General features: G+C 50.2%; 1 protein-coding gene and 1 long non-coding RNA gene across 3 annotated transcripts in view; one reads left to right on the plus strand and one right to left on the minus strand.

Moving 5' to 3' along the window:
* The window catches only part of MAPKAPK2 (MAPK activated protein kinase 2), a 45,664-nt gene extending 35,472 nt beyond the window's left edge, over positions 1–10,192 (minus strand). The window contains exon 1 of one of the 2 annotated variants that reach the window (XM_023248055.2): positions 9,702–10,192. In XM_023248055.2, coding sequence (XP_023103823.1) covers positions 9,702–9,986 — 285 coding nt within the window. In that variant the 5' untranslated portion in view covers positions 9,987–10,192. The remainder of the gene's footprint in view (positions 1–9,701) is intronic. The other variant, XM_023248056.2, reaches the window with a different exon arrangement.
* Positions 8,853–18,118, plus strand: LOC123382861. Its single transcript, XR_006591949.1, has 3 exons — positions 8,853–8,973; positions 17,599–17,695; positions 17,795–18,118. It is a non-coding gene; the product is annotated as an uncharacterized LOC123382861 (long non-coding RNA).
* Positions 18,119–26,935: the final 8,817 nt, after the last annotated feature.

Raw genomic sequence — 26,935 nt, forward strand, 5'->3', positions numbered from 1 at the left:
CTCAGAGTCAGCTAAATGTTTCGGCTGCCCCCCTCGCCACCCCCCCTACTCTCTATCCCTTCTTTCTCTAATCACACACCTCTAACTCAATTTTATGCTCTTTTTAAAAATCTAAGGCAAGGTAACAAAAACAAGTCCACGAAATCAGAAGGGTCAAGGGTGCTCTCACCCCTCGTCCTCCTCCCTAGGAGCACAGGGGACTAGCGCCCTGCCAGGGGAGGGGGACATGAAGGTAGGAAACCCCTGAGAATCCCACGTGGGCTCTAGTGGAAAGAAAGGATGTGACGCTTGGGAGGCCGGCAGTCAGAGGGAATAACAAAGCTTCCGGGTTTCTGTAAACATGAGCATTTACAAAGCAAGCTACCAGGTACACTCACTCTGTCCCCGTGGCCTTCTGCTTTTCAGAGACCTGGGTGCCTGGAAACAGAGAGGCACCACGAAGGCCACAAGATGTCCCCTGCCACCCTCCCCAGCACAACAGAGTAGACAGGGTCCTCCGAGTTCCAAGGCCCCTGTGGCCTCCGCACCGGTCCACCTGCATTCCTAGGATGCTGTGCGTTCCACACTTGTGGCCTCCAATGCCCAGGGCTCCCCCTCTACTCCCCTGCCCCCACGGTGCTCTGGGCTCTACAGAAGTCGGGCCTGTCGGGCAACCTGCAGATTCTTCACTTAGAGAGGCTCCCCTTCCCCAGCTCCTGTGAAGCCTGGCCTTTGGAATCTACAAGCCTTCCTCTAAGAATTACAGAAGCCAGAGAAGGAGGCCCAGGACAGAGAAGAGGGAGGGTATGGTGACTCCAAGGACAGGGGCTCCTTCTGTCAGAGTTAAAAATAAACTCTTAGCCATTTACACCCAACTCCTCCCTCCAGAAGCCAATGGGCCTTGGCAGATAAATCTCTCCCTGCAGAGGAAATGAGGCCCTGCGGGGACAGACGGGAGGAAGCAGTCCATGGAGACCTGGTCCAGTATGTAACTCTAGCTCAAGCCAGAGGGCCCCCCAGACCTGCCTCAGCTTCTATTACTCTTCCCACAACACACCTTCTCCCAAACAAATCCCAATCCCAGAAAAAAGACACAGAATCCTTCTGTGCATGGTTGGTATCAACACCTGCCCAAGGATTGGAAAAATCAGTAAGAAGAGAGTGCCAAAGTCAAGCTAAAAGATATAGTCTGCCCAGTATCTACCAGTTAAGCAGGTACCCCAGCTCCCTGAGCCCCTCTCCTCACATCCTGTAGGTCTCCGGGATCTCCAGGCAGTAGGGCAAGAGGTCACCTCAATGGACCTCAGTGGACACCGATCAGCACCACCCCTGCCCTCACAGGAGGCAGGAGAGACCCGTGCTCTCTGTGACATCCTGCAGGTGGCGAAGCTGGGAGGGCCAGAGGGGCCATGGCCTGACTCAGGAGGGAGGCCCCGAGAGCCAGGGCCCAGTTATCCTTGGAAGCCAACAGGATGAGGTCACACTTCTGAATGTGGTAACCTGAAGCCCCACGCTGCAGGGGTGGAGAATATAGCTCAGCAGCAGGGCAGGAGTCCCAGGGCAGGGAGCGAGCTCAGTCACAGGGCAGTCGGGGTGAGGGCCTGGGGCAGCCTCAGGCAGAGCTCTCCTGCTGGCCTCCGTGTACCTTCTGCGGGGAGGCCTGCTTGCCGGTGCAGCCTGGAGGAAGCCGGAGCAGGAGGCAAGCACGGGGGAAAGTCCAATTGACCCGGGGAACTTCTGCAACCTCCTCCCAGCCCTTCCCCTCACGGGGAAGAAGCACGGTGGCTCCCCAGAGCCTTTGTACGCACTGCCCCTTCTCCCGTAGCCCAAGCTTGGGAGGTGGTGGGGGGCAACTCACGTTTCTGAGCGCTGGGAGCAAACCGAGCCTGGTGCTGCTCCGGGTATCGTATCTCACTCCCAGCGCTCAGAACCGTGAGTTGCCCCCCACCACCTCCTAAGCTCGGGCTACAAGAGAAGGGGGCAAATGGGGAGACCACAAGTGACAAGAGAGAGTGGGCTCGGCGGTGTGGCAGGCAGCCCTGGGGCAGACAGCAGGGCTGGGCTGTGTGTGGGGGACTGCAGCAGCGGCAGGTTTATTTTTAGCTGTTGGGACGGAGGGGCTGAGTAACAGGTCGAGGCCCTGGGCGGGAGGCCAGGTTGCAAGTGTCCATCCAGTGTGTGGGCTGGGAGCCTAGAGATAACATGGATCGTCACAATGGCAGCAACATGACTGACTCAGTCACCTGCCACAGAAGGGTCGGGGGCAAGGCACCCCATAAGAGCATGACGGTCGATAGAGGAGCCCGCAGGGACCTGTCAGTAGGTCCCCTTCACCTTTGCTTTGGGTTCAGAAGAAGAATCAGTGGAGAGAAGCCAAGCAGAGAGAAGGCATCAGCCATACAGCTCCCTTTGTCACCCGCAACTTGTCTGAGACAGAAAAGGCTTCGAGTGGTGGCCACATAGCTTCCGCCTTCGGTCACCACTCCTCACCTTCCAGATGAGTGCTGGATGGACACGGGCCATGGAGATGCCTGGAAACGTCCCTCAAGAGTAAGATGCCCTTTCATATGACCCTTTGGGACGGCTCATGTTCCTAGCAGAATAAACACACAGCTTGGCCAGTCTTGGAGGGAACATGAGTTACTGATGGGGGTTGACCTTGGGGCCATGTCCCAGCCTCTCCCACCTGCCAGCTAGCACACAGCGATGTTTACTGGATCAGGAAATAAAGCCCCCCAAAGGGCACTGCCAGAGGCTCATCCCCCTTTCCACTGTGTCTCTTCTTCCTGGATCCAGCCACATATGATGGCCTAGAGCACAGGACTCCATGGTCCGAAGCTCCAGGGCTGAAACGACTGTTTTAGCATTTAGTGAGCAGGGAGAAGAAGAAAGAGAACAGACCTCACCAGGCATCCCTCTCTCCTCCTGCTTCCTTAGACTTCTGATTTCCAGTCTTACCCAGCCCTAGGGGGTTGCTGAGTGGTACTGGATGCAAATCCTCACTTCCCCGTCAGCTTTAGGAATCAGTCTCCAACTCTCATCCCAGGACAGTCCCCAGCCCACACCGTATCTTTGGGTGAATTACAAGAAGGCACCCATGTGGATGGACCCAGCCACAAGCCAACGCGAAGCCTGACTAGCGAACGGTAGGTTAGACTGCAGCCCTCACTTCCTCCCTCAGCTGGTGCCCCTGTGCAGGGCCCAGCCCGCACACCGACCACAGCGGCCACATCTGGCCCCACACCTCAAGTGGGGAAGAAGCTGCAGACAGGGAACACAAAGAATTCCGCATCTCCGCCTGGAGACACCGCTACACTAAGATTCTTCTAACTTCAAGGCAAGAACAGATTCACATCCCACTGAGTTATCTGGCCCCATCCTCTCTGCCGAGGCGCTAGGTGCAACACTTTCCACGTCTTCACACAAAAGAAGTGACGGTTGGTCAGGGAGGACTGTTAATTAACTGGGCACAGGCTACCCTGGAGCCATCAAGGCCACACCAGGGGCATCCACTCTGGCTCAGACGCTGCTGATGGTCAGACACGGGGCTGGTCAGCAAGCCATCCGGCCAGCTCTTGGCCTCTTGCCCCCGGCACAGCCTTCCGCTACCCACCAATGCCAGTGCTCAGGAGCAATGGGTAGCCTGACCTCTGCCATGGGCACCCAAACCTGGAAAATTTAACTGACCTACTGCAGGACACATGCCCAGTTAGCAGGGCATATAGCCTGGACCCCATGTTTGGCTTTCCCATCCGACACATAACAAATAATAACAGGCTCTTCTCTAAAAATATGCATCTGTATACATCTTAAAATACAAAATATCAGTATTCCTCTCAAGACCAGAGAGGGTACAAAGTCTGATGTGGGTCACATACCTGGTGTACATCAAGCTGCCCAGTGGCGTGGCCCCTTCTCTTTACCAACGTCCCCATTTATGAGGTGACCTACGTAGGAAGACCTAGTGCCAAGAGCTCAGTTGTGTGCTGCCAGGTCTATACTCCCAGCGCTACTCCCTCTAGCAACCAAAAAACCAAAGAAACCCAGAGTCAGAGCAGGTCCTGGGGAACTGTGTCCCTGATGCTGATGCCAGGTAAGGCCTTGGACAGACCACTGAACCCCTCCTGACGGGCCTAGCCTCCCGCTCTGGTGGGATGGAAGGAGTCAAGAAAGATGCCGGGGAGTGTCAGCAGTAAGGTGCAATGATGTGTGGGTCTCTGTACCACCGGGCCTTAAACCATTACCAAGAGCACCTGCAGCCCCTTGGAACACAGCAGACACCAACCCTGCCCGCCCACCTCCCTCTTGGACCCTGAAGCACCGCTGCAGACCAGGGAAGAGAGGAGAAAAGAGACCCCACATGACTTTGAAGGGCCTGCAGCAGAAGAGAGGACCTCAAACCAGAAGGGAGGAGTCCTATCTCAGAACACGCAAGGGCCTCTTGGGAATCATGGAAGGGACTCAAATGCAGACGCCAGTGCCCTGTCCTTCCCGCTTGTGGCTGACATTCCTCCTGGCAAGGCCGCCAAACATCCCTGGGATTTGCGGGTGACAGGAGCTTTGGCCCCTCCTCCAACCCCAGGATCTGGGCAGGGATCAAGTCTGCAGTCCTGAATCTTGGCTCCTCCAGGTCTCTCCCTGGATCCCTGCACCTGCTTCTTTTTTTTTTTTTTTTTTTTTAATTTTTTTTTCAACGTTTATTTATTTTTGGGACAGAGAGAGACAGAACATGAACGGGGGAGGGGCAGAGAGAGAGGGAGACACAGAATCGGAAACAGGCTCCAGGCTCTGAGCCATCAGCCCAGAGCCCGACGCGGGGCTCGAACTCACGGACCGCGAGATCGTGACCTGGCTGAAGTCGGACGCTTAACCGACTGCGCCACCCAGGCGCCCCCCTGCACCTGCTTCTTAAGGGACTCATCAATGGATGATGGGCCAACTCCTCTGGGCCCAAGCAGTCAAAACATCTTAATCATGAGTACCAGTGCCTTCGTCCTCCTGAAAAGGAGCCCCTTCAATTCCCAGGCACCCACTGATATCTGGTCTCAAGGCCTGGGGGCTGCTCTTCCTTCCACTTCCATCAGCTACTGACCCCAGATCTTAGCTGGAGATTATTTTCAACTCCATCAAAGCCCGGAATTTACAAGTGAAAAAGGACCATGAGCCGACCCAACTTTGATCCTGCCTCAGTGGACACCAAGAGCCCTGGTGCAGTAAACAGGGACCAAGTCCCCAAGACGGGGAGGGCATCTCTGAAACCAGAAACTAGAACCTCCTAGCCCAAACCTCAGTGATCTGTCACCCTGCTTTACAACAGCCTGTTCGTTTACTTCACGCCCCTCAAGTACTTTGAAACCGGCTTTTAACACAAAACTAGGTCAGAGTCAATTCTGAGCCACTAGCCCTATATGCTCCCTGCCAATCTGATCTCCCCTCAGAGCCAGGGTCACCATCCCCTCCGACAGATCTACTCATACCTCAGAGGCCCAGCAATGAGCCATCCATGGCTCCTTGGGTCCTCCCAGATTTCCCTTCTAAAGCTCTTCTGTTCCCAATCACATGATTTAACCTCCAGACCAGCAAAGGCTAGTAGAACCTTCTACAAGGATGAATATATTCTTCTGCACTATTCACTTCAGCAGCCATTAACCACGTGCAGGCTACTGAACATTTGCAATGCGGCTAGCAACTGATTTTTAATTTGATTTAACTTAATTAATTTTAACTTCAATAGCCATGTATGGGTATTGGCTGCCATACTGGAGCGTGCAAACCAAGTTTGTTAATTTTGCCTTCTCCAAATCGGTTTCTTGGCCCCCTAAATTTTAAGGCACTTTATAGGTCTGTCTCCTCCACACAAGTAAGCATACGATAGGATGCTCAGCAAACTGTTAACTACCTGTAACCTCAATGGATATGAAAGAGGCTGATTTATTAGTCAAAGAAACTTTCCTACCGTGTGATTCCATCCAGAGAACCCCATCTTGGGACACTGCCCCTCACGCAGCCACACTACCTATCTTGCTCCCCGCTCCCCGGGAGGTATACAGGATGATGTGAGCTGGAGAGGACGATGCCTGTACTTTGGGGCTGTGGGAGATCTGGTGGTTCCCTCTAACAGTGTTCAGACCAACCATGGGCAGTTCTGATGATCTCCCCCTCAGAACAACAAAGGAAGCCACACCGCAGTGACCCGAGGTGACCTGGGGAAGGAGGACCACCGGAGAAAGGAAAGGAGAAGACATCACAGGACCTTGTTTTCTCTAATCCACGCAATGGAAAGATAAACAGAGATAAGGGAGGACAACATTCTATACTTTGTAAAGCAATAATGTGCTTCACCTAATCAGAGTCACACAGCGGAGAGGGACAACAGTGCCAGCTTTAATTAAATTTGTTCAGCTAATACCCAAGAGTCACCATGACACGGAGAAGCAGGAAGCAGCTGAGGAACCCCACGGGGAATACAACCAACCATTACACAAGTGGATTGGGACCAGGCGTCCGTATCAAAGAAATAGTTAATAGAATTCCCATGTTCTTATACAAAAAATAATACGTTAGATTTATATCAAACACGCCCTAAAAAGGGAGGGGGTGGTATACAAAAATTATTTTTAAAAAGCTTGTTAACCATATTTAGAACTCATGGAGCTGCTGAGTTGGTACGTAAGCTGCCCTTCCAACTTTGGGGGTTATTGCTGGGGAGGTAATACATACCCACCCAGCACCCCCTCGCCATCAGTCAAGGGGGTAAAAGAGTAGCTCCCTAGGCTGGAGCCGCAGCCAATCCCAGGTCCGAGTCTGCTGACGTCACTGCAGTTACAAAGTGGGAAGAGGCCTGAGACAGGGAGTCAGGCATCCTGGGTTCTAATCCTGCCTCTGCCAAGCGCGTGGCTCTACTACCTCAAGCAAGTCTTTGCTCTGGGTCTTGGTTTTCGCAAATCTGCACAACGAGGGGGGTAGATGCGATGACCTCCAAAGTCCCTTCCGACTCTGACGAAGTATGGGTATGACTCAGAACTTAGCAACAGCAGCCAGGAGAGATGGTGAGGTAAGGTCACAGCACGCACTAAAAGCACTGAAATGTTAGCTCTCTGAGGTGCAGGGAGAGAAGCAGCAAGGTGGCTTGGGGCTTTTCTTTTTTTTTTTTTTTTTTTTTTTGGAAAGCACTGATTTCACTTAAGAGGGTTAAGAGGTCACCAGACCACAGAGCGAGCAGGGCATCTGGGCATCTGCCACCTCCCATTAACTCTCAGAGCTGAGAAACAGCAGAGGTCAGAACCCCCATCCGAGGCCCTGCTCCAGCCCCGCAGCTTCTGCCCCGAATCCCCAGGAATGGCCTAACGCTGTGCGGACAGTGGAGATCCGATCCCTTTTTCCTCAGACACCTACCGATGGGGCAATCCGTCCTAGCCCGCAGCATCTACCTCCCCTTGCTTCATAGTCAAAACGCTCTTGGTTTTGAAAATCATTTCACCACTCGGCACCGAAGGTTAATTTCACCAAGATTCGAGATCTAGAAATCTCTTTGGTGTGTGTCTCAGACAGGATTCCCTGGGCCAGATTCCCCCTACAAGCTGTAATTATGTCTTAGCCAATATTTGGACATGGAAGTGCTGTTGACACTATCAGTCTCTGAATGTCTCATACCTTCTTTCTTCCTCTATTATTAAGTTTTTACACAAAGATGTGTGGGAATCTGCAATTTAACAGTTGAGCCAACTTACAAGATCTGGGAGCAGACTGCCTGTCAAAACAGACTGACTTCAATCTGCACCCACTTCCCACCCGAGAGGGATAAATTATGAGTGTTATTTAAAATGCTGCGGGATTTTTCCTTTCAAAACTACAGCGGGGGGACATATCCAAATCTCTCTCCTATTAATTACAATCGCAGAAATCTGAATTACAAAAGAAATCTGAATTGCCACCCTAAAACATTTTAGAGTGGAGTTTTATGTGTCATTAAATAGAATAAAAAGAGGTTGAGAGCTTTTGTTCTCAAGTCTTTATGCAATATTCCAACTATCCAGGGGAATGAATGAACAGCCTTCGTCCCCAAACTGCTGATGGGTGAGGGCAGATGGCCTCTCGGAGGGACAGAAAACTCTCTCAGAAAGGGCGTCTGTCGCTTCCTCACCCGTACAAGTTAACTGTGGTCAAACAGCACTCGCTCAATTCCATTCCCCAAGGTCAGTGACACATTTAAACCACAGCTCCTACTCCCTGTCCCCAGTTGATTGTATGGGGAAAGGGGTCTAAGTCACAACAGCTAAAAGCCCACAGCCAACAGCTTAGAGTAGAAACCAAAGAAAACGATTTTAGAGGCCTGAAAATCTGGAAATTGCACATGGAATGCAAAGTGCCAGCCTTTTATTACATCAAATTATATATTCCAACAGTTCCGCCCATCACACCTATCTGAGTTGTATTAATAGCTGAAATACAGCTAGCTGAGGAGGGGAGGCATGAGGGGGAAGAGAAAAATAGAACACAGGAAGTATTTTTCTCCTCCTCCAATCATTAAGACACCCCAGGGGAAATAGGCGTAATGTGTCACCTTTAGAGATGTGGTTTGATCTGAAACCTGTCTGAGGGGGGGAAACCTTTTTAAGTGACCCTGAACACCGGCTCACGCTGCACTGGGGACCCACCCACCTTATCAGGCCTCCAAGTCCGTTCTGTTTAACTTCTGAACTAGGTATTCTCACTTAACTCCTCATTCCCCAACCCCCCGAAACCACCACACCCCCCCTTAAAAAAAAAAAAAAAAGAGGTTGGGTTTCCCCGGCTCAAGGAAAACGATCCGTCGTACTGTCCACCAATCGCCCACGTCCAGGGCTCAAGTGGCCATCCCTGATTTGCGGAATCAGCACCGGGCCAAGCCGTGGTTTAGACACCCGGTTCACAATGATCAATGGAGCTATGGAAACAGCAGACATCGCGCCGGAGCCTGCTGGCCTCCCATCTGGAGCCTCACAGACACTGAAGGTAGGAGGGGGCCTGCTCTCGGATCAAAACAGTCCCTCCCCCGCGCCCGGGGGGCGGTGTCCCCGCGGAATCTCCAGGCTGGCACCTCCCGGGCCGGCGCGCCCCAAGGCGGCATGGCCGCACTCGGGAGGCCCAGGGAAGTGAAATCACACATTCCGGCTCCCAAATAAGGAGCGAGGCTAAATAAACCTCTGAGATCCGACTTCTCCAAACTAACCGACCAACCAGCTCAATGAGTAATGGGCCTTTTGTGCCCGCAGAAAGAAAGAGAGGAGGGAGGAGAGGATGGGGAACCACAAGCCTCGAAAATCACTTCCTCGAGCCAGGGTGAAATTAGCAGAAGTGGTCCCGAAGCCAACCGTTGCGACTCGGCTGGATCCCGCTCAAACCCCAAAATGGCAGAGTGCTCACGAGTCCTCTCGGGTCCCGCCACTCACACCCGGAGGTGACCGGAAACTCGGTCTGGGCGGCGTGGTCGGCGCGGACCTGACCTTCCCCGCGGCGCGCCCGCCCCCGGCCGCGCACTTGGCTCCCCTCGGGCGCCCGGGACCCACAACCCCGCCGCGGCCGGGACGGACGGTCGCCGGGTTCGGGCAGGGTCCGCGCGATCGCGCCCGGCGACCGTGCGCATTGGCCGCTCGGAGCGCTGGGGGTCGTCCCCGGGACACCCCCCCCCGCCCCCGCCTCCGCCCGTGCCCGTCCTCCCCTCCCCCGGCCCCCGAACCTACTTTTAGGGCGAATTTCTCCTGGGTCCTCTTGTTGAGGATCTGCAAAACTTTCCCGTTGATACCCAGTCCGAGGACCTGGGTGGTGACCTTGTAGTCGTCGATGATGGCGTTCTTCTTGATCTGCAGGCTCGACTTGACGTGGAACTGGGGAAACTGCTGCGGGGGCTGCGGCGGCGGCTGGGTCGGGGGGTGAGGCTGGGCCGGGGCGGGGGGCTGCGGCGGCGGCGGCGGCGGCGGGTTGGGAAACAGCACCGGTGGGGTCTGGCCTTGAGAGTTGGACAGCATGGTGCCCGGAGACGCGGGAGCAGAGGCGGGAGGGCCCGCGGCCGCCCCCTCCTCCGACTCCGGACGGGGTCCCCGCCACCCCCCGCCCGGCGGCGAAGTTTGCTCCGGGCTGGAGCCGGCTTCCCCGCCCCGGCCCGGCTCCAGGCTCGGCGGGTCGCGGGGCTCCGTGGGTCCCGCCGCGCGCCGCTGGCGCCTACCAGCCCTGCTCCCTCCCTCCCGCCCTCCCCCCCCCCCCCGGGGGCCTGGCGCTCAGGGGACCGCGGGACGGCGGGGGGCCCGGCCCGGGGGGAAGCGGCCGCGCGACAATGTACCCAGCCCGGGGGCCGGCGGCCGCGTCACAGCCTCGTCTGCGTCCGGGGCCGGTCCTTAAAGGGGAGGGTCGGAGGGGCCGGGCTTCGGGAGGCGGGGCGGGGCCAAGGAGGCGTGGGCGCGGGGGCGGGGCTGGCCTTAAAGGGGAGGACGCGAGCCTTCCCGAGTGCGGACGGAGGGTGGCTGGCCGGGGCAGAGGCCTGGGGGCGGGGTCGCTAAAGGGGAGTGGGGGCCGAGACACCCCGGTTCGTGATTGATCAGGGGCAAGCCAAGAGAAGAAGGAGGCGTATGAAAGTAGGCGCATAATTCAGATAGAAAACCCACTTTTCTCCAGTCGTCTGGCTCTTTTAGACGGCAGCAGCCAATCGGAAGAAGGGGTGTATTTTGAAGGAGAGAGGTGACCGACTAGTAAGTGTAAGCGGCGTGAGCATGAATTACAGGGAATTACAGAGGCCCTTCCTCCTAGAAATAGGTGTGAGGCAAATATTAAACATGTTCTTAGCTGGACCATTTTCCTCTGAGTTTTGCATTTCTTTTCTCATGAATTTGTCAGCGAAAGATTTAATAATTGTGTAACTCTGAACAATGTAGCAATTATAACTTTGAACTGTTTCTCATGTAAATTAGCTAAGAAAGGAAACTGTGGGGCGGGGGGGGGGGGGGGAGGATAGACTGACCTTCAGACTTCCTGTGTGACCCTGGGCAAGCCTTTGCACCTCTCCCTCAGTGGGAGGAAAAGCAATACCTTTCCGCAGCGTTGTGGAATTAGATAAGACGGTGAAACAAAAGGAAGGTCTGGATCAGACCAGGGTCTGATTTCTAGCGTGGAAAAGTTAGTCCCTGGGTTACGCCTATTAGGAGAAGTGGGTATTTTTAAGAAGCTGAGGTCTAGTCCAGATTAGCGCCATATCTCTGCGGAAGATACCAAGGATCTAGCTGGGCCCACAGTAGCCCAGGTCAGGGGGAGGCGACTGGGGAGGCCCTAACTATAAGCTGCTGGAGGACCTCTATATGCATTCTGATGAGTGTGGGGGATGATCATCTAATACATCCCTGCTGACCTCCTCCCTGTTCTAAGAACAGTTGAGAAAAAAGACCAGACAGGTGAACACAAAACCTCAGCTTGATTACCCGTAATGCAAAAGTAAGAATGGGGCTTGGGGTACGCCTGGGTGGCTCAGTCCATTAAGCAACTAACTCTTGATTTCGGCTCAGGTCATGCTCTCACAGTTGGGGGGAATCAAACCTCCTGGGCTGAAAGCCCGGACCCTGCTTGGGGTTCTCTCTCTCTCTCTCTCTCTCTCTCTCTCTCTCTCTCAAAAAAAAACTAAATAAAATAAAATATTAAAAATGGGGCTTGAGCTATAGCCACACATGGCCCCTAATATGTCCCTCCGATACTCCAGAGCCCCCTTGAACAAGGACACCCAGCATAGGGAGCAAACAATGGGATATCCTGAGGACAGGAGCCCTTGGGACTGAGCCCAGGCAGGGAAGGATTAAGAGGTAGAGCAAAAGGCAGGAGTCTCCCTTCCAGGGAGGGCAGCAGGATTCACTCCCTGGGGCCAGTTCCCCTAACATAAATATTGGCTCTTTTGAAGCAGAGTTCATTTAGTGCACAAGTTGACTGTATACAAGAAGCCATGCTCAGCCTTGCAGTTGGTAGATGGTGTTAATCGGTGGAGAAGACAGACCCGTGCAGGCGAACAGCTTGGCCAAAGTGGCACAGACCCAGGTCTGGGAGCTGGAAGGATTCACCTGTGGCTGCAGTAGCCGAGGATGCCTGTGGTGAGACAGTTCTCCCAACCCCCTGACTCTTAAAAGACAAAGAGACTGTCTAAGGCCACAGAGATTGGAAAACACCTTGACCTCTCCAGTTTAGTAGTATGGCTATCGCCTCCCCGAGGCACACACCGGAGATGCCAGAGGACTGAGACAAGAAAGGATGCAGAGAGAGGGAGGTGGAAAGCCCCAGCTACTCCGTCTTTTTCTCTGTTGATTGAAGGTCCTCGGTCTGGGGCTGCTCCGCCCTCTGAGTTGTTCTTTTTCTGTCCACAGAGGGTGTCACTAGGGGTGTTCTGCTTGGCATGGAGCTTTCACAGCTTCTCCCCATGCCACTAGAAGGAAGATAAGGGTCTTTTTTTGCCTTTGCAGAGATGGAAAGGCACAGCAGAAAGAAAAGAATTCAGAGACAAGTGACCTGAGTTCAAGTCTGCCCTCGGGTTGAGTTACCCTGAGTAAGCCATTTATCCTCTCTTTGTGTCTGAGCAAATGAGAAAAATAATAACATGGACTTCAGGGCTGAGTGAGAATTTAATGAGATTGTGTTTATGAACACAATGAGAATTTAATGAGATAGTGTTTATGATCATTTCTTCATAAACTAGAAACAATCAGGAAATTCTTCTCCTTCTCCTTCTCCTTCTCCTCCTTCTCCTTCTCCTTCTCCTTCTCCTTCTCCTTCTCCTTCTCCTTCTCCTCCTCCTTCTTCTTCTTTTATTAAAGCATTGCTGTGCTCTGTGCCCACTGCCTGGAGATCTGTCCCTGATACCAAAGCTGCCTTCCTAACTAGCTGGGGCTCTGGGGAGATGCTGAAGCCCAGTGACCTAGGAATAACAAGACAACTGAAACCCCAGCTGGGGATTCCTCCTGGAGTTACATGGGCCACTTAGGCCTCGGGGCACACAAGGACAACAAGGACGTGTATGTGTGCGTGTGCACAGAGATCGCATAAACTGCACACAGTACCCGGAAAACACGCACCTACGTAAACACAAACATATCGGCATGGTGTGCCTGGCATGTAACACAGAATAAATGCCTAACAGATGCGTAATAACCGGGAGTGAGCTTGACTAAAGGAAGAAGCACTAGGCAAGAGATCTAGTCTAAAGTTCCTTTGCTGACCAACAAGCCATACAACCTCACTGAAGTCCCTTGCCCTCTCAGTTCCTTCTTTCTCATCTGTGAAATAGTGAAAACATTTGTCCTGCCTGCCTCACAAGACTACTGTAAGAATAAAATAAACGATTTTCCCTTAGGACGCACAAGTCCAAAGTCCTATTTTTATAATACCAAGCCCTCAGCCACGTGTAATGAACTTCTTAAGCAGTTTTTATGGATGTGTAGAAGCACTTCAAAAGTTAAAGCTCTATGCAGATAGAAAGCACTATTTTTGTCTATTATTGACATACAGACATATGCCATGTGATATTGTACAATTTAAAGACCTCATTGAGGGGTGCCTGGGTGGTGCAGTCGGTTAAGCGTCTGACTTCAGACAGGTCACGATCTCGCAGTCCGTGAGTTCAAGCCCCGCGTCAGGCTCTGGGCTGATGGCTCAGAGCCTGGAGCCTGTTTCCGATTCTGTGTCTCCCTCTCTCTCTGCCCCTCCCCCGTTCATGCTCTGTCTCTCTCTGTCCCCAAAAAAATAAATGTTAAAGACCTCATTGCATAGAGTCAGATTAATTATAATCCTTGATTCACAACACAGCCCCAACATTGGATCATTGGTCCAGGTATCTCTGCTTTTATTTGGTTATTCATTATTTTTAACAACGCAAGAGTCTCCTGTGAATCTCCTGCCCAAAATAAAAACGAGGGGTTTGACAATGAAATAACTAGGTGGTTTCTCCATCCCCATACCACCCCACCTCTATTTCCACCATCAAAGAGAACCATTATCTAGAATCCCGTGTTCACCATTCCCTTGTTTTCCTCAGTTTTCTCTTGCTTTCCATAATTTTATTTCATAAGCTATAAGTGTCTGACCTTCATAAAAGAAAAAAACTAATAGTGTCTTAAAAGGGAGGTGGATAAGAATGACATTATTAACAAGATGAGGTTAAAATAAAGAAACATCTGGTGATGGATTTCAAAGTATTCTCCACATTCTCATGGGGATGATGATGATGACGATGGTGATGGTAATGGTGATCATTGGGTGCTTACTCTGTGCATCATCTTATTTACATCTCATAAAGATCTGTGGCAGATTGCCAGGTATTTGAGCCAATACCCATTTCCCCCTCTTTAATAGTAAAGACCTTCCAATGTTTGGCTAAGCACATGACTGCCTGGACTAAAAATTACATTTCCCGGCCTCCATTACAGCTGGTTGTGTTCATGAGATTAAGTTCTAGCCAATGACTTGTAAATGGAAGGGGTTGAAAGGTAGAGGTTGTCCTTCTCCTTCTCCTCCTCTTTTCTCTTCCCCGATGGCTGGAATGAAAATTTAATGGCTGGAGCTTGAGGAGCCATCTTGGATCATGAAATAGAGGCCATAGGTTGAGGATGACAGAACGAAAGCATAAAAGCAGCTTATGTCCTGGGAAGCAAGCATCCATCATATCAACCCTGACACACTTACCCAGCCTTTTTTTTTTTTTTTAATTAAAAAAATTTTTTTAACGTTTATTTATTTTTGGGACAGAAAGAGACAGAGCATGAACGGGGGAGGGGCAGAGAGAGAGGGAGACACAGAATCGGAAACAGGCTCCAGGCTCCGAGCCATCAGCCCAGAGCCTGACGCGGGGCTCGAACTCACGGACCGCGAGATGGTGACCTGAGCTGAAGTCGGATGCTTAACCGACTGCGCCACCCAGGCGCCCCAAGACTTTTATATAAAAGAGTAATAAATGTCCTTCTTGTTATAGTAACTGATATATCAGGTTTTCTATCACTCCCAAACTTAACTCTTACTTATCCTACCTATTATATAGCCTTATGGGGTATGTACTGTTATCCTCATTTATTTATTTTTTAGGAAAGGAAACTGAGTCCTAGAGGAATTAATAACTTTCCTAGGGTGACAGAGTTAGCAAAGGACAGAACCCAGTTCTTTGTGACCCAAAGTCCATGATCATGGCCCCCAGTCTAAACCCTGAGCAGACATATACCCACAAATCCTTCTTGATGTCAGAAAGATAGTATATGCCATTTCTGGGCAGGAATGGCCCAAAGAGCTATGGGCTATAGTTTCCATTTTCAGATATACTTTAAATCTCCCACATTTCAATTTCCTTCAACCTTCTAGTATAGGTCTATGTTAATTTGCATAGCTCGGTTATATTATGAGATAAATATGACTCCACAGTGAACTCTCTTCTCCAAGCTTCCCCTACCCGGCCTTCACACCATCAGAGAGTAAACATCTCCTATTTTATTATGCTGTGACATTATGACTGGATGACAGAGGGTAGGGATCTATGGAGGTGAATTTCTTGGAAATTTTCAGATAGCATGCTCTTGATGAAATAGAATCATCCACTGGCTGCTGGATACGCATAGGCACACAGATAAAGTAGACTTTGTATCTAATGCTAGCATGGCAAAAAGCAGAACATTGAAGAAAGGGAGTGTGATTCACAGGAAAAGATCTGTCCACTGAAAACTCACTGTTGGGAAGGAAAATGATTTGGGACCAGGGAGAGATAAGCAGTCTTCATGTCATAGGCTAGTAATTCTTTGGTAAAATGAGGGTCTTCAATGTCTTCAAGGATAACAGATACAGAAGAACCATTAGTTACAAAAATTTCTGAAATCTCTGAAAGTGCTAAGAGCTGGTCCACAGCAAGAAATTCTACCCAAAGCAAATGCTGCCGACAATGCCCTACTTGAGGGCTTCCCAGAGGGGAAGAAATGCTCTGCTCCCCCACCCCCCGATGCCTTTGTCTGTACCCCAACCTTTGAGGGTTTAATGCCATAGCAGGGAGCAGCTGGACTAGAGGGGAAGAATGGGAATGGAAAGAGAAAGAAGGAAGTACCCAGAGGGGAATGGAAACTTAGCCTCTGCCCATCAACGAACATAACATGTTTAAAGGGACCACAAATGAGGCTAATCAGGACTACAAGATGCCTAATTATAAATTCTGCACGTTAGTATGGGAAATGGAGGGAAAAGAGGTAAATATTCTACCACATTCAAAATGGCACAAGGCTGTGGTCCCTGTCCCTGTAGTCAGTCTTGCTCCTTCAAACTACCCTGTATTGAGCATGTCAGTTACAACTCAGATGAGCATTCAGCCTGGAGAGTGAACTGGGGAAGGGAGAAAGGAAAAGGGGACATCCAGGGACACAACCAGAGTGTGTCAACCCAGGAGGTCATTTCATCTTTTCCTGGTAATCTTGTGTCCCCAGGTTTTTGTTTTTTGTTTTTTGTTTTTGTTTTTTGTTTTTTTTTTTTTTTTGCTCCCTCCATCACTTAAGAAAAGTATACAGAGAGGCGCCTGGGTGGCTCAGTTGCTTGAGTGTCTGACTCTTGATTTTGGCTCAGGTTAAGATTTCACCGTTCGTGGGATTGAGCCCTGTGTCAGGCTCCACACTGGCAGCTCGGAGCCTGCTTGAGATTCTCTCTCTCTCTGTCTCTTTCTCTGTCTCTTTCTCTGTCTCTTTCTCTGTCTCTTTCTCTCTCTCAAAAATAAATAAGTAAACATTAAAAAAAAAACACAAGAAAAGTAAAGTAAACGGAAGTGGGAAGGTAGGAAAAGGGGAGAAGAGGTGTGCCAGCGTATGTGTGGAATGTCTAGTGGTTTCCTAAGGGTATGATGATATTAGCTTCACATGAGAAGGTAATTTTCAGGCAGTAGAGCATGGCGGAATCAAATTCTGAGTTCAACTCCCATCTCCACCACTTACCACTTGCCATATTAACCACACCTCAGAACGCACTTTTTATAATGAAGGGGGTGATAATTCCCTAACTTAAATACACATGAAACATTATGAACTGTTACCCACACATAGTAACCGACCTCTATAAACGTGAGCCGTGATACTGCAGTAGATATTCTCGTGCCAATTATCTCCTTCCATCCTCTCAACAAGGCTGTAAGTAGTAGTGTTTCTGCCATTTGGATCACGGAAACCACCGAGGCCCAGAAAGGTTAAATACCCGGCCGAAGTCATCGCGCTGGAGTGGGAAGAGCCAGACTTCAGACTCATGCTGTTCCCACATATGTCAAAGTCTGTGGTCCTAAATGCTCTTGTAAGTGGTCCAGCTACCTGACACCTGCCAGGCCTCTCTGGGGATGCCATCTCAGCCTGTGTGCATGGTTCAGGAGAAGGAAACACACTCTGCGACCTGCAGTTTACTCTGATTCCAAAGATTCTCCCTCTAGGAGAGGTAAAGGCATTGAGTAAAGTCAATGAAGCATTAATGAGTTTGGGATCCTAGCGCGTATAAGCTTTTGAGGGACGACCTAAATATGTGAGGTACATGTAGTACATATACTATGTTTTGTTTTGGTTTTGCTCATTTCACGACAGAGGTAGGAGCTAATTTTTTCCCCACCTATCTTCTTAGGCTATGAAAGCTGTAGTACTGTGGAGACGAAAAGGACATATGGCAATCACCTCATTTGTCTCCTTCCTCCAAAGACCACAACTATAGCACCATATAGGTAGGTAGGTGTGTGACCCTAAGAACCTCACACTCTCAGGACTTCCAGTGCCTCGTTATAACACGAGGGTAAGTTTTTCCTTTTGTGTGACCCGTGTAGCACATGTTGCAGGCAAGTCCCTGTCACTCCTGGATGCTCACTCACTGATGCTGGCAAGGGTCTCCCCACGGTGCTGGAAAGATAGCTAGAGCCCCGCCCCCCCCTCCAGTGGAGCGGCAGGTGCAGAGGAAACTTGGATGTGCTGAAAGAGGTGAGTTGGAATGTGGCCCGGCCTGAGACCTACCTGCAGATGCCCCCCCCCACACACACCGTCAACTTTGTGCCCGTCTCGTATCAATAAAGATGGACTGGGTGGCACCGATTAGTGCCAAGTACTGTGCTGGGCATGGGGATGCCCTGATGCCCCTGACAGGCCTTGGGTGCCTGGAGAAGTTTTTTATGTATATATATATATATATGTGTGTGTGTGTATGTATATATATACATATATACACACACGTGTGTGTGTATATATACATATATACACACGTGTGTGTATGTATATATACATACATATACACATATATACATATGTGTGCACACATATGTATATATACATACATGTGTATACACACATGTACATATATACACATATGTGTGTACACATATGTACATACACATACACACATATATGTGTGTATGTGTGTGTGTATGTATATATGTATGTGTGTACGTATATATATGTGTATATATATATGTACACATATACAAATATATATACAAGTATAGTATTTGTTTTGTGACTGGCTTATATACATGTATATATATATATATATATATATACACACACATATATGAATATATACACACATACGAATATATATACAAATATAGTATTTGTTCTTTTGTGACTGGCTTATACACATGTATATATATATATATATATATACACACACACACATATATGAACATATACACATATACAAATATACATACAAATATAGTATTTGTTCTTTTGTGACTGGCTTATTTCCCCAAACATAATGTCTTTGAGATTCAGCCATGTTGTAGCATGTGTCGAATGTCCTTCTTTGTTTAAGGCTCTGTGTATGCATACACCATTGTATGTATGAACCACCTTTTGTTTATCCGCCCCTCCCTCAGTGGACACCTGTTTGCTTCCACACTTCGGCTGCTGCGAGCACCATGTACAGATGCCTGTTGGAGCCCCTGCGTTCCATGCTTTGGGGTCTATCCCCAGAAGCAGGATTGCTAGATCATATGATGATTCTGTTTCATTCTTTTTAAGAACTGCCTCCTGTGCTGTTTCCATAGCAGCTGCATCTTTTCATCCCCACCAGCTGTGCCAAGAGTTCTTGTGTCTCTCCATTTAACCAACACCCATTACTTTCTAGCGTTGGTTTGGTTGGTTTCAGTTTTGGTAATAGCCACCCTACCAGGTGGCCCTTGAGAGGGTTTAAGTATGGTGCTCCTGAACTCATAAACAAGACAGATTCATCCGGAAAGTCCTCCCCGAGGAGGTGACATCTGACTTAGGCATCTAAAGACAGGCAAGAGTTCTCATGGAAGGGGAAGAGAAAGAGGTAGCACTGAATGATGGAATGGAGAGAAAGGTGACATTGTGTGGCTCGTAGAAGCAACAGGTGGTCGGCATGGGCTGGAATATAGGATGTGTGTGGGAAAGTGTCAAGATGTGAGGTGGGAGGCAGATATAAAGATTAGAAGTTCTACTAAAGCTTTGGACTTGGGCAATAGGGAGGCATCGGTAACATATGCGCAAGTGCTATGCAAATTTCAACACATTACATGAATGTAAGGATTGAGAATAAAAAGGAGAGAAAGTTTTTTTTTTTTTTAATTTTTAACGATTATTTATTTTTGAGAAACAGAGACAGAGCATGAGCAGGAGAGGGGCAGAGAGAGAGGGAGACACAGAATCTGAAGCAGGCTCCAGGCTCTGAGCTGTCAGCACAGAGCCTGACGTGGGGCTCGAACCCACGGACCATGAGATCATGACCAGAGCCGAAGTCAGACATTTAGCCGACTGAGCCACGCTGGCGCTCCGAGGAGAGAAATGTTTTTAAAGAAACAAGTTTTAAGACTAATACACAATGCCTGAAAACTGAGGTGGCTTCTGGCACGTTCAGAGAAGGCACTGGGTCCCCAGGGTGCTGGCACTGGCCCACCCCCTCCCTGTGGACCCCCAGGGACCAAGGTAACACAAATGGCCTGCCCGGCTGACCTCTCTGGGTGGAGCCGGGCTCCTGCGGTCCTTTAGATGGGAGACTCCTGGCCTTCCAGACCCGGAGGGATCACAGGAGCACAGCAGGTACGTCCTTCCTCCTCCTGGACCAATGTGCTCAGCAATGCCTCTCCTTCCAGTGCAACATTGCAAATCATTCAGACGCTCGGAAAATCCCAGACCTGAGCAGCCACCCGCCTCTAACGGCCCTTCTAAGCCTGAAGTCTAGGCTGGATGTCTCACCGTCAAGGGGACAAGGGTCAAGGGACACTTCTCTATAACTTAACATACAGATTTACCAACTCACAGAAGTCTTTTTTTTTTTTTTTTTTTTTTTTGATTTTGGAAACTTCAATACATTCACATGGAACAAAATGCAAACGCCCAAAAAGATATCTAATAAACTGCCCCCTCCCGTCCTAAGCCCTCAGCTACCAGTTCTCTGCCTCCCCCCCCCCCCCCCCCCCGTTTCTTGTGGAGCCCTTTCTAGAGGTCTTTGAGCCAGTCCAACCTTCCACCCAGGAACTAGAACTAGCAGGGACCCTATCTGGCCTCCATTCCTGAGACATCAGATGCTAAACTCCCAAGTCACGCTGTTCAGATGGAAGCTCTGGACCAGCCACCCAAAGTCAGAAGGCCCAGGCAGCTCATGGGCTGGCCCAGCCTCCACTGCAGCCTTCACTCTTGAGTTCCTGGGATCAAGCCATCCTCCTGGGATTGTGAGGCTTCTTCTGGTAACAGTGAGGGAAGCATACGATTCCTCGTGCAGGGTGCGGGGGGGACGGGGAGGCACCCAAGGGTGGGAGTTAGGTACAGGAGTAGGGAAGAGGGTGAGACAAATGCGGACACAGGAGACACGGGGCAGATGTTCCCTGATTGTGAGACTGAACCAGGATGCCGGAGCCAGAGTCTGCAGGGGGCCATCCGGTGTGAAGGACCCCGTAGCTCAGAGTGCGGCTGCAAGGGTAGCAAAGAGGGACATGTGGGCAGCCTTCCCCTCAACCTTCCCCAGACAGGTCAAGGCCAAGCAGAGGTGCTCCTTCAAGTCACACGGCTGCCTTGATCGGCCACAGGGCTCCCGCCCGCGTCACTCCCCAGGAATCTGGTTCTTGTTTACCACGAGGAAGTGTGGTTATTACAGAGCCTGGTGGCCCTCCTCCAGCTTCTCCAAAGTGTGTGTGGAGGAGCCCCCAGGGCCTGGGAAGGGGGAGCCGCTGAGCAGAAAGACCAGCACCCTCCCTGGGGCCCTGCCCCTCCCAGGGCTCCCTCACCAGGACAAGTCAGAGAAGAGCCTATCAGGACGCTGGGGCCTTTTTTGGCTGAGACATCTGGGACCTATCTTCTGCAGAGTTGGGAAGGGAAAGAGCAGGGGAGCAGCAGCAGCAAATGAAGGCAGTCAAGGAACAGGGTCAAGGAACAGGGTCAAGGAACCAGGAAGAATGGGAGTCAGTGCGACACCACCTATTTTCTGTTAAGAAAAACCCCGCAGAGGGAGCGAAGCCCCCGGAGATTTATGTTTTGCAAACTTTCCATCCCTAGCGACTCACCCAATGCTTGTCACAGAATGTGACACTTACATTCTCCTGGATGGATGGAATGGAGGGTGGCACACGAGACAAAATCATGATAATGGCCCCCATATGGTTTAGTGTCTTCCTGATGGGGTTTCTAAGTGCTTTCCATGTGTTAATCCAATCAATTTCCACAACAACTTTATAGGGTAGGTGTTACTAATATCCTTCCAGGGGTCCGGATGAGGAAACTGAGGCCCAGTGAATCTTAGTGACTTACGGGAAGTACTGGAATGGGGGTTTGAACACAGGAAGCCAGGACTCAACAGTGTCTTCCTAGGCACCACGGTCTCCTGGACAGGGAGCAGGGCCAGCCGGAAGAGGACGATCCGGAGGCAGACAACTGTCGTCACAACTTGGGGTATAGAGCTCTATGCTGGAGTTTTCTTCTTCTGTCAGTTACCCTGTTGTGGCCTCAGCGCCATCCCAACCCCTGGGTAGGCTTCACTGGGACCTTATTAAATCGTAAGGAGACTATGATGGTTATATGTTTCCCAAAGCAAAATTCCAACACTCTGTTACTCTGGCTCAAGATCTTGGTACAAAAGCCATAAAAAGACATGGGCCCCGGGACTAGCACAAGAGCCCGGCACCCTGCTCGCTCTTTCTCTGTCTTTGCTACCTCTCCTTGATGCATTTTCCTCATCTGTTCCCTCTGTAGTTTTCAGAACGTTGTCCAAATGAGAAGGCATTTCTGAAACACCAGCTTGGTTCATTTTCTCCCCACACAGCTGTCTCCTCTTTTCTCCACGGGAAGTTGCGCTAACAAGGTAGTATGAAAATCAGGTCATTTTCACAATTTTTCAGAGTTTCCAGAGGCCACGGTGCTGCAAATGGAAATGTCAACGTGGGATAATTACATTGGCCCTGATGCCCTGTTTTCTGACTACCGTTCGTCCACAATCGATTACTGAAAAAGACAAAGGCTGTGAATAATCAGCCAAGCAGATGAAGTGTCAGGTGACCAGGCCAGAAGAGAAAACAGGGCTCCCCTGAAAGGTGAGGGAAGAGAGGCCTCTGGCCCAGGAAATATGTCTGCCGTGGGGACAAATCAAGCGACAGAGAAAGGTGTAGGGCTCAGACCTGGCCTCGGCAGGCAAGGTAGGTATGGATGCACCAGTTACTCACTGGGCTGGTCCTCTTAACATCTTCTGAGAGCCATGGGAAGCTCTCTCTAGGAAATGGGGAAGGAAGTCGTAAGAAAGGCCCCTGAGGATATCACATGAAGGAGGAAGCATGGGCATTAGAATGAGGGTAAAAGATCACAAGTCCTGGAAACTAGTTATTCAGAGACAGTCCTTGTAACACACCCACACACCCACACCCACACCCACACACACACCCACACACACACGGGGTTGACTGAGTCTGTGGCCCACAGTTTTCTTTGGCTGGCTTCTTCTCTGCCTTTAAGTCTGGCGGAGGAGATGGGGCTAGGCATTTATCGCTGGATGTTTTAGTCAGTTTCACTTCCTGTTTCTCATGTTGAAAGCATAATAATCATCATAATGATAATAATAATTCTAAGGACTTGCCTCTGCCTCCTATTTATCTAGGGCCTGTCAGAAGTGTGCACATAGGTGGGAGAGGGAGACTACAGCTTATCTACTCCATCAATCAACAGCCGGGAGTGGAGGCAGGCATGGAGGTGAGGGTGGGGGTTAGTAATTAGCAGCGGAAATTATTAAACTCATTTTTTTTTTCAAGAGGAGGGATCTAAATGGGTTGTTAGCTCCCCAAATGGTTATTCTTACCATAGAGACATTTATAAATCTCTTCTTCCAAGGTCCTCCGGAAATAAATCCTCCCCAAACCTTTCCATTCTCCAATCTGCCCCAGCTAAGGAAATCCTTGTGAATTGAGGCCCAGAGAGTTTAGGCTGACCTCCTAGAGTCACACAGCAAGCAGACCGGCAGGAAAGATAGGACCGGGCCAGGATTCTTCTGCATCCATTAAGAGCTATAACCAAGAAGGGAATTTCCAAGTCTACAGGGAACTTGCAAAGTTTTTAGGAAAAACCACAACTATTTTAGCTAAGGAAAAAATGTGCAGTCCCTGCCGACTTGAAACCCTAGGACAATAAGAGAGAGTTCCCTCTTACCAAGAACATGTTGGGAACATCTAAGATTAGGAGGGGTAGGAGGAACAGCTTTCAGACTTTGGTTGGGAAAAGCGTTCATGGAATAGAGGTGTCGGGCCAGGGTTTTAATTTTTTACCACCAGTCAAGAGCTGTACTCTAAAGGACAAAGGTTGTACATTTTATAGGCTCTCGGGACTCAGATGGAAGTGGAGGGAAGTGCGGGAAGGAGCCATTATCTTGATGACAGCAGGGACATAATCTTCCTTTAGATCCAGGGAGGGAGGAAGCAGGGAGCTCAAGATTCGTTTTTAGGGGCACCTGGGTGGCTCAGTCGGTTAAGCAGTTAAATGTCCGACTCAGGTCATGATTTCACAGTTTGGTTAGTGAGTTCGAGCCCTGCGTTGAGCCCTGCGTTGGGCTCAACGATGACAACACAGAGCCTACTTGGGATTCTCTCTCTCTGCTCCTCCCCCATTTATGCTCTCTCTCTCTCCCTCTCTCTCAAAATAAATAAACATAAAAGAGCGTTGTCAGGAAGGTGACAGGATGCAATGGTGCACATTTATTTATTATGATATTTATTGTTGTTGGGTTCCTCCCCCCCTCCCACCCCCCCCCCCGAAGATCAATCATCAGCCCAGAGCTGGATGGTGAGTGATAGGTTAAAACTGAAAATGAAATTTTAAAAATTTTCTTTAATGCTTATTTTTGAAAGAGGGAGAGAGAGGGAGGGAGAGTGTGTGCCCGAGCCCGCGAGCCCAAGTGGGGAAGGGGAAGAGAGAGAGGGAAAGAGAGGATCCGAAGATGGCTCCGAGCTGTCTTTGCAAAGCCAACGATGTGGGGCTCCAGCCCACGAACCGTGAGATCATGACCTGAACCCCAGTCGGACACTCAACCGGCTGAGCCACCCAGGCGCCCCTAAAACTGAAAATGAAATTTAACTGTGACCCTGTGAATGAATAACCTCAAGGTGTCAGCTGTTGAGTCGGTGCAGAGAGGGGCTAATCACGCCATCAAACACTTAAATGGCAAATCTCTACGTGCCAGACGCTGTTCTGAACTCTTCCCGTGTTTTTGCTGGTTGCAATACTCACAGCAATGCTGTACAGTAGGCTCCGGCTGCTAGGACGTTCTTCTTCACGTCCACGGCCACCCTGGCTGTCTCGGCATCACAGAGCTTGTCGAAGGACTGCGTTGTTTGGCCTCTAACCTCTGCTTCTCTTCCCAGCACCAACTACCGTAGGCTCGGGCTCCTAATTTGCAGGACCCAGTGCAAGATGAAAATGCAGAGTTCCTCGTTCAGAGCTTATTAAGAATTTCAAAGAGCGGTAGCAGAACGTTAAAACCAAGCACAGGGTCCTCTAAACACGGGCCCCTGTGTGACTGCATGGGTCACACGCCCATAGAACTGGCCCTGCATAGACCTGTACGAATCCTTGTGTGGAACACCGGGGCTGGCGTCTCTTCTCCTGCCCTGGTGTGTGTCCAACTCCTGAACAAGCAGAGGGAAAAGGGAAAAACACATCCTATCCCCAAGTGCCTTGAATGTCTGTGTCTGGCTTTGTTGAAGAAGGTTTTCTATAGCGAAATGACAGTTTGGTTTTCACCCTTGATTTAGAGGATTTTTAAAGACCTCTCTCGATGCTGTACAAATTGATTGGTCTTTCTATCCATTCCTCTCCTCACATCCCACATCTAACAGGTTGGCAGTTTTTGCTGATTCTATCTCAGCGAGGCGTCCTGTATCCTGCCCTCTTTTCCATCTCCCCGGCTACTGGCCTAGTTTTTGCTTACCTAGAATATTCTAGTAACTGCTAACTAGATCTATTTCCTTCAACCCCCATTGTTTCCAACCCTGTGCTTGTTACACTTCGGTCTTTATTAGTTACATGTTAGGACTTTCTCTCCCCTGGACTGTACATTTCTCCAGGGTGGGTACTCAATTCCCAGACACCTGTACCTTCCTCAGGAGCCCTGAGAAGAGTGTTCTGCCTTCTGGGTGTTTCTCTCCCACCTCCTTTGTTTGCACATCTCTGGATCTCTATCAGGCCCCATGGTCTGGAATACAGCTCTGCCTCTCGAATCCTCAGTCAAGAGAGCACTGCTATTTTGCCTAAATTCCAGAGGAAAGCATGACATCCAAAGCCCTATCTTCTATGACAATCAAAATGTGGCCAATTAGAACTGTTAGAAAGATCTGCCCCCCAGGATGCCTGGGTGACTCAGTCAGTTAAGCGTCTGACTCTTGATTTTCGCTCAGGCGATGATCTTGCAGTTCATGGGATCAAGCCCCACATTGGGCTCTGCGTTGACAGCTCTGAGCCTGGAGCCTGCTTTGGATTCTGTGTCTCCCTCTCTCTCTGTGTTACCATCCTCCTGCTTTGCTGTCCTTGGCTGACTGTACCCGCCCACCAGCTCAGCTCACCCCTTTACTCTTGCAAGGATGTGGCAGCAGCTCTAAGGTTCACACCCCCAAGTGACAGCCTTCAGCAGAGCAACGAAAGAGGCAGGGGTAAAACATATACAAATATTACAAGCATACAAATAAATTTTAAAGGTCCCCTCCCCCCCCCCCCCCCCCGCTTCCTGTGACTATGTTACTCATCAAGGGAAAACATACTTCCCAGAGAACCTCAGCAGATTTCCCGTTATATCTTATTGGCCTGATATTGGTCACATGTCCATCTTAAACCAATCACTGGACGAAAGGAACTCGAATTCTCAGGGTAGGAAGAAGCCTACCACCCAGGAAGAGAGGGCTGGTTTCTGCACGGGTAACTGACAGCAAGTGCCCGACTCCCACTCTGCGGACTCCTCCCCCAATCCTGTACCATGTGGAGGCACCCCCGGCCCTCAGCCCTGCCTCTGCCTACACTTGCCCCATTTCTCCCCTTCCCTTTCCCAGCAGACTCACTGCAGGAGCCATGCAGCTGCGTTGCCTGTGTCCAGTTCATCTCGTGTCTCCTCAGCTCCACCGCAGTCAGGCTGTTGTCTCTGCCACCTTCCTCCTCCGTCTCACCCGAGTTCACTTCCTCAGTTTGATCTCTTTGCTGGCTCTGAACGCGTGGAGCCATCCCTTCTTCCTCAGCCTCCCTCTACCTTGATTCTCAGGACATCACACTGAATTCGACTTCTACCTCCCTGTCCACTGCTCAGTTGCCTTCAATGGCTCCTCACTCCTACCTGTCCCTAAGGTGTTTGTGCTCTCTTGGGCTCCTTCTTTGACCGTTTTCCAATCATTCCCTGCTACTTCTCAGGTTTCAACTATTAGCTAACTCTGTACCCAGGACCCCCAAATCTACAAGCCCAGCCCAAATATTTTCTTAAATCCATACCCATTGTGGAC

This window comes from Felis catus, chromosome F1, assembly GCF_018350175.1.
Source record: "Felis catus isolate Fca126 chromosome F1, F.catus_Fca126_mat1.0, whole genome shotgun sequence".
Lineage (NCBI taxonomy): Eukaryota > Metazoa > Chordata > Mammalia > Carnivora > Felidae > Felis > Felis catus.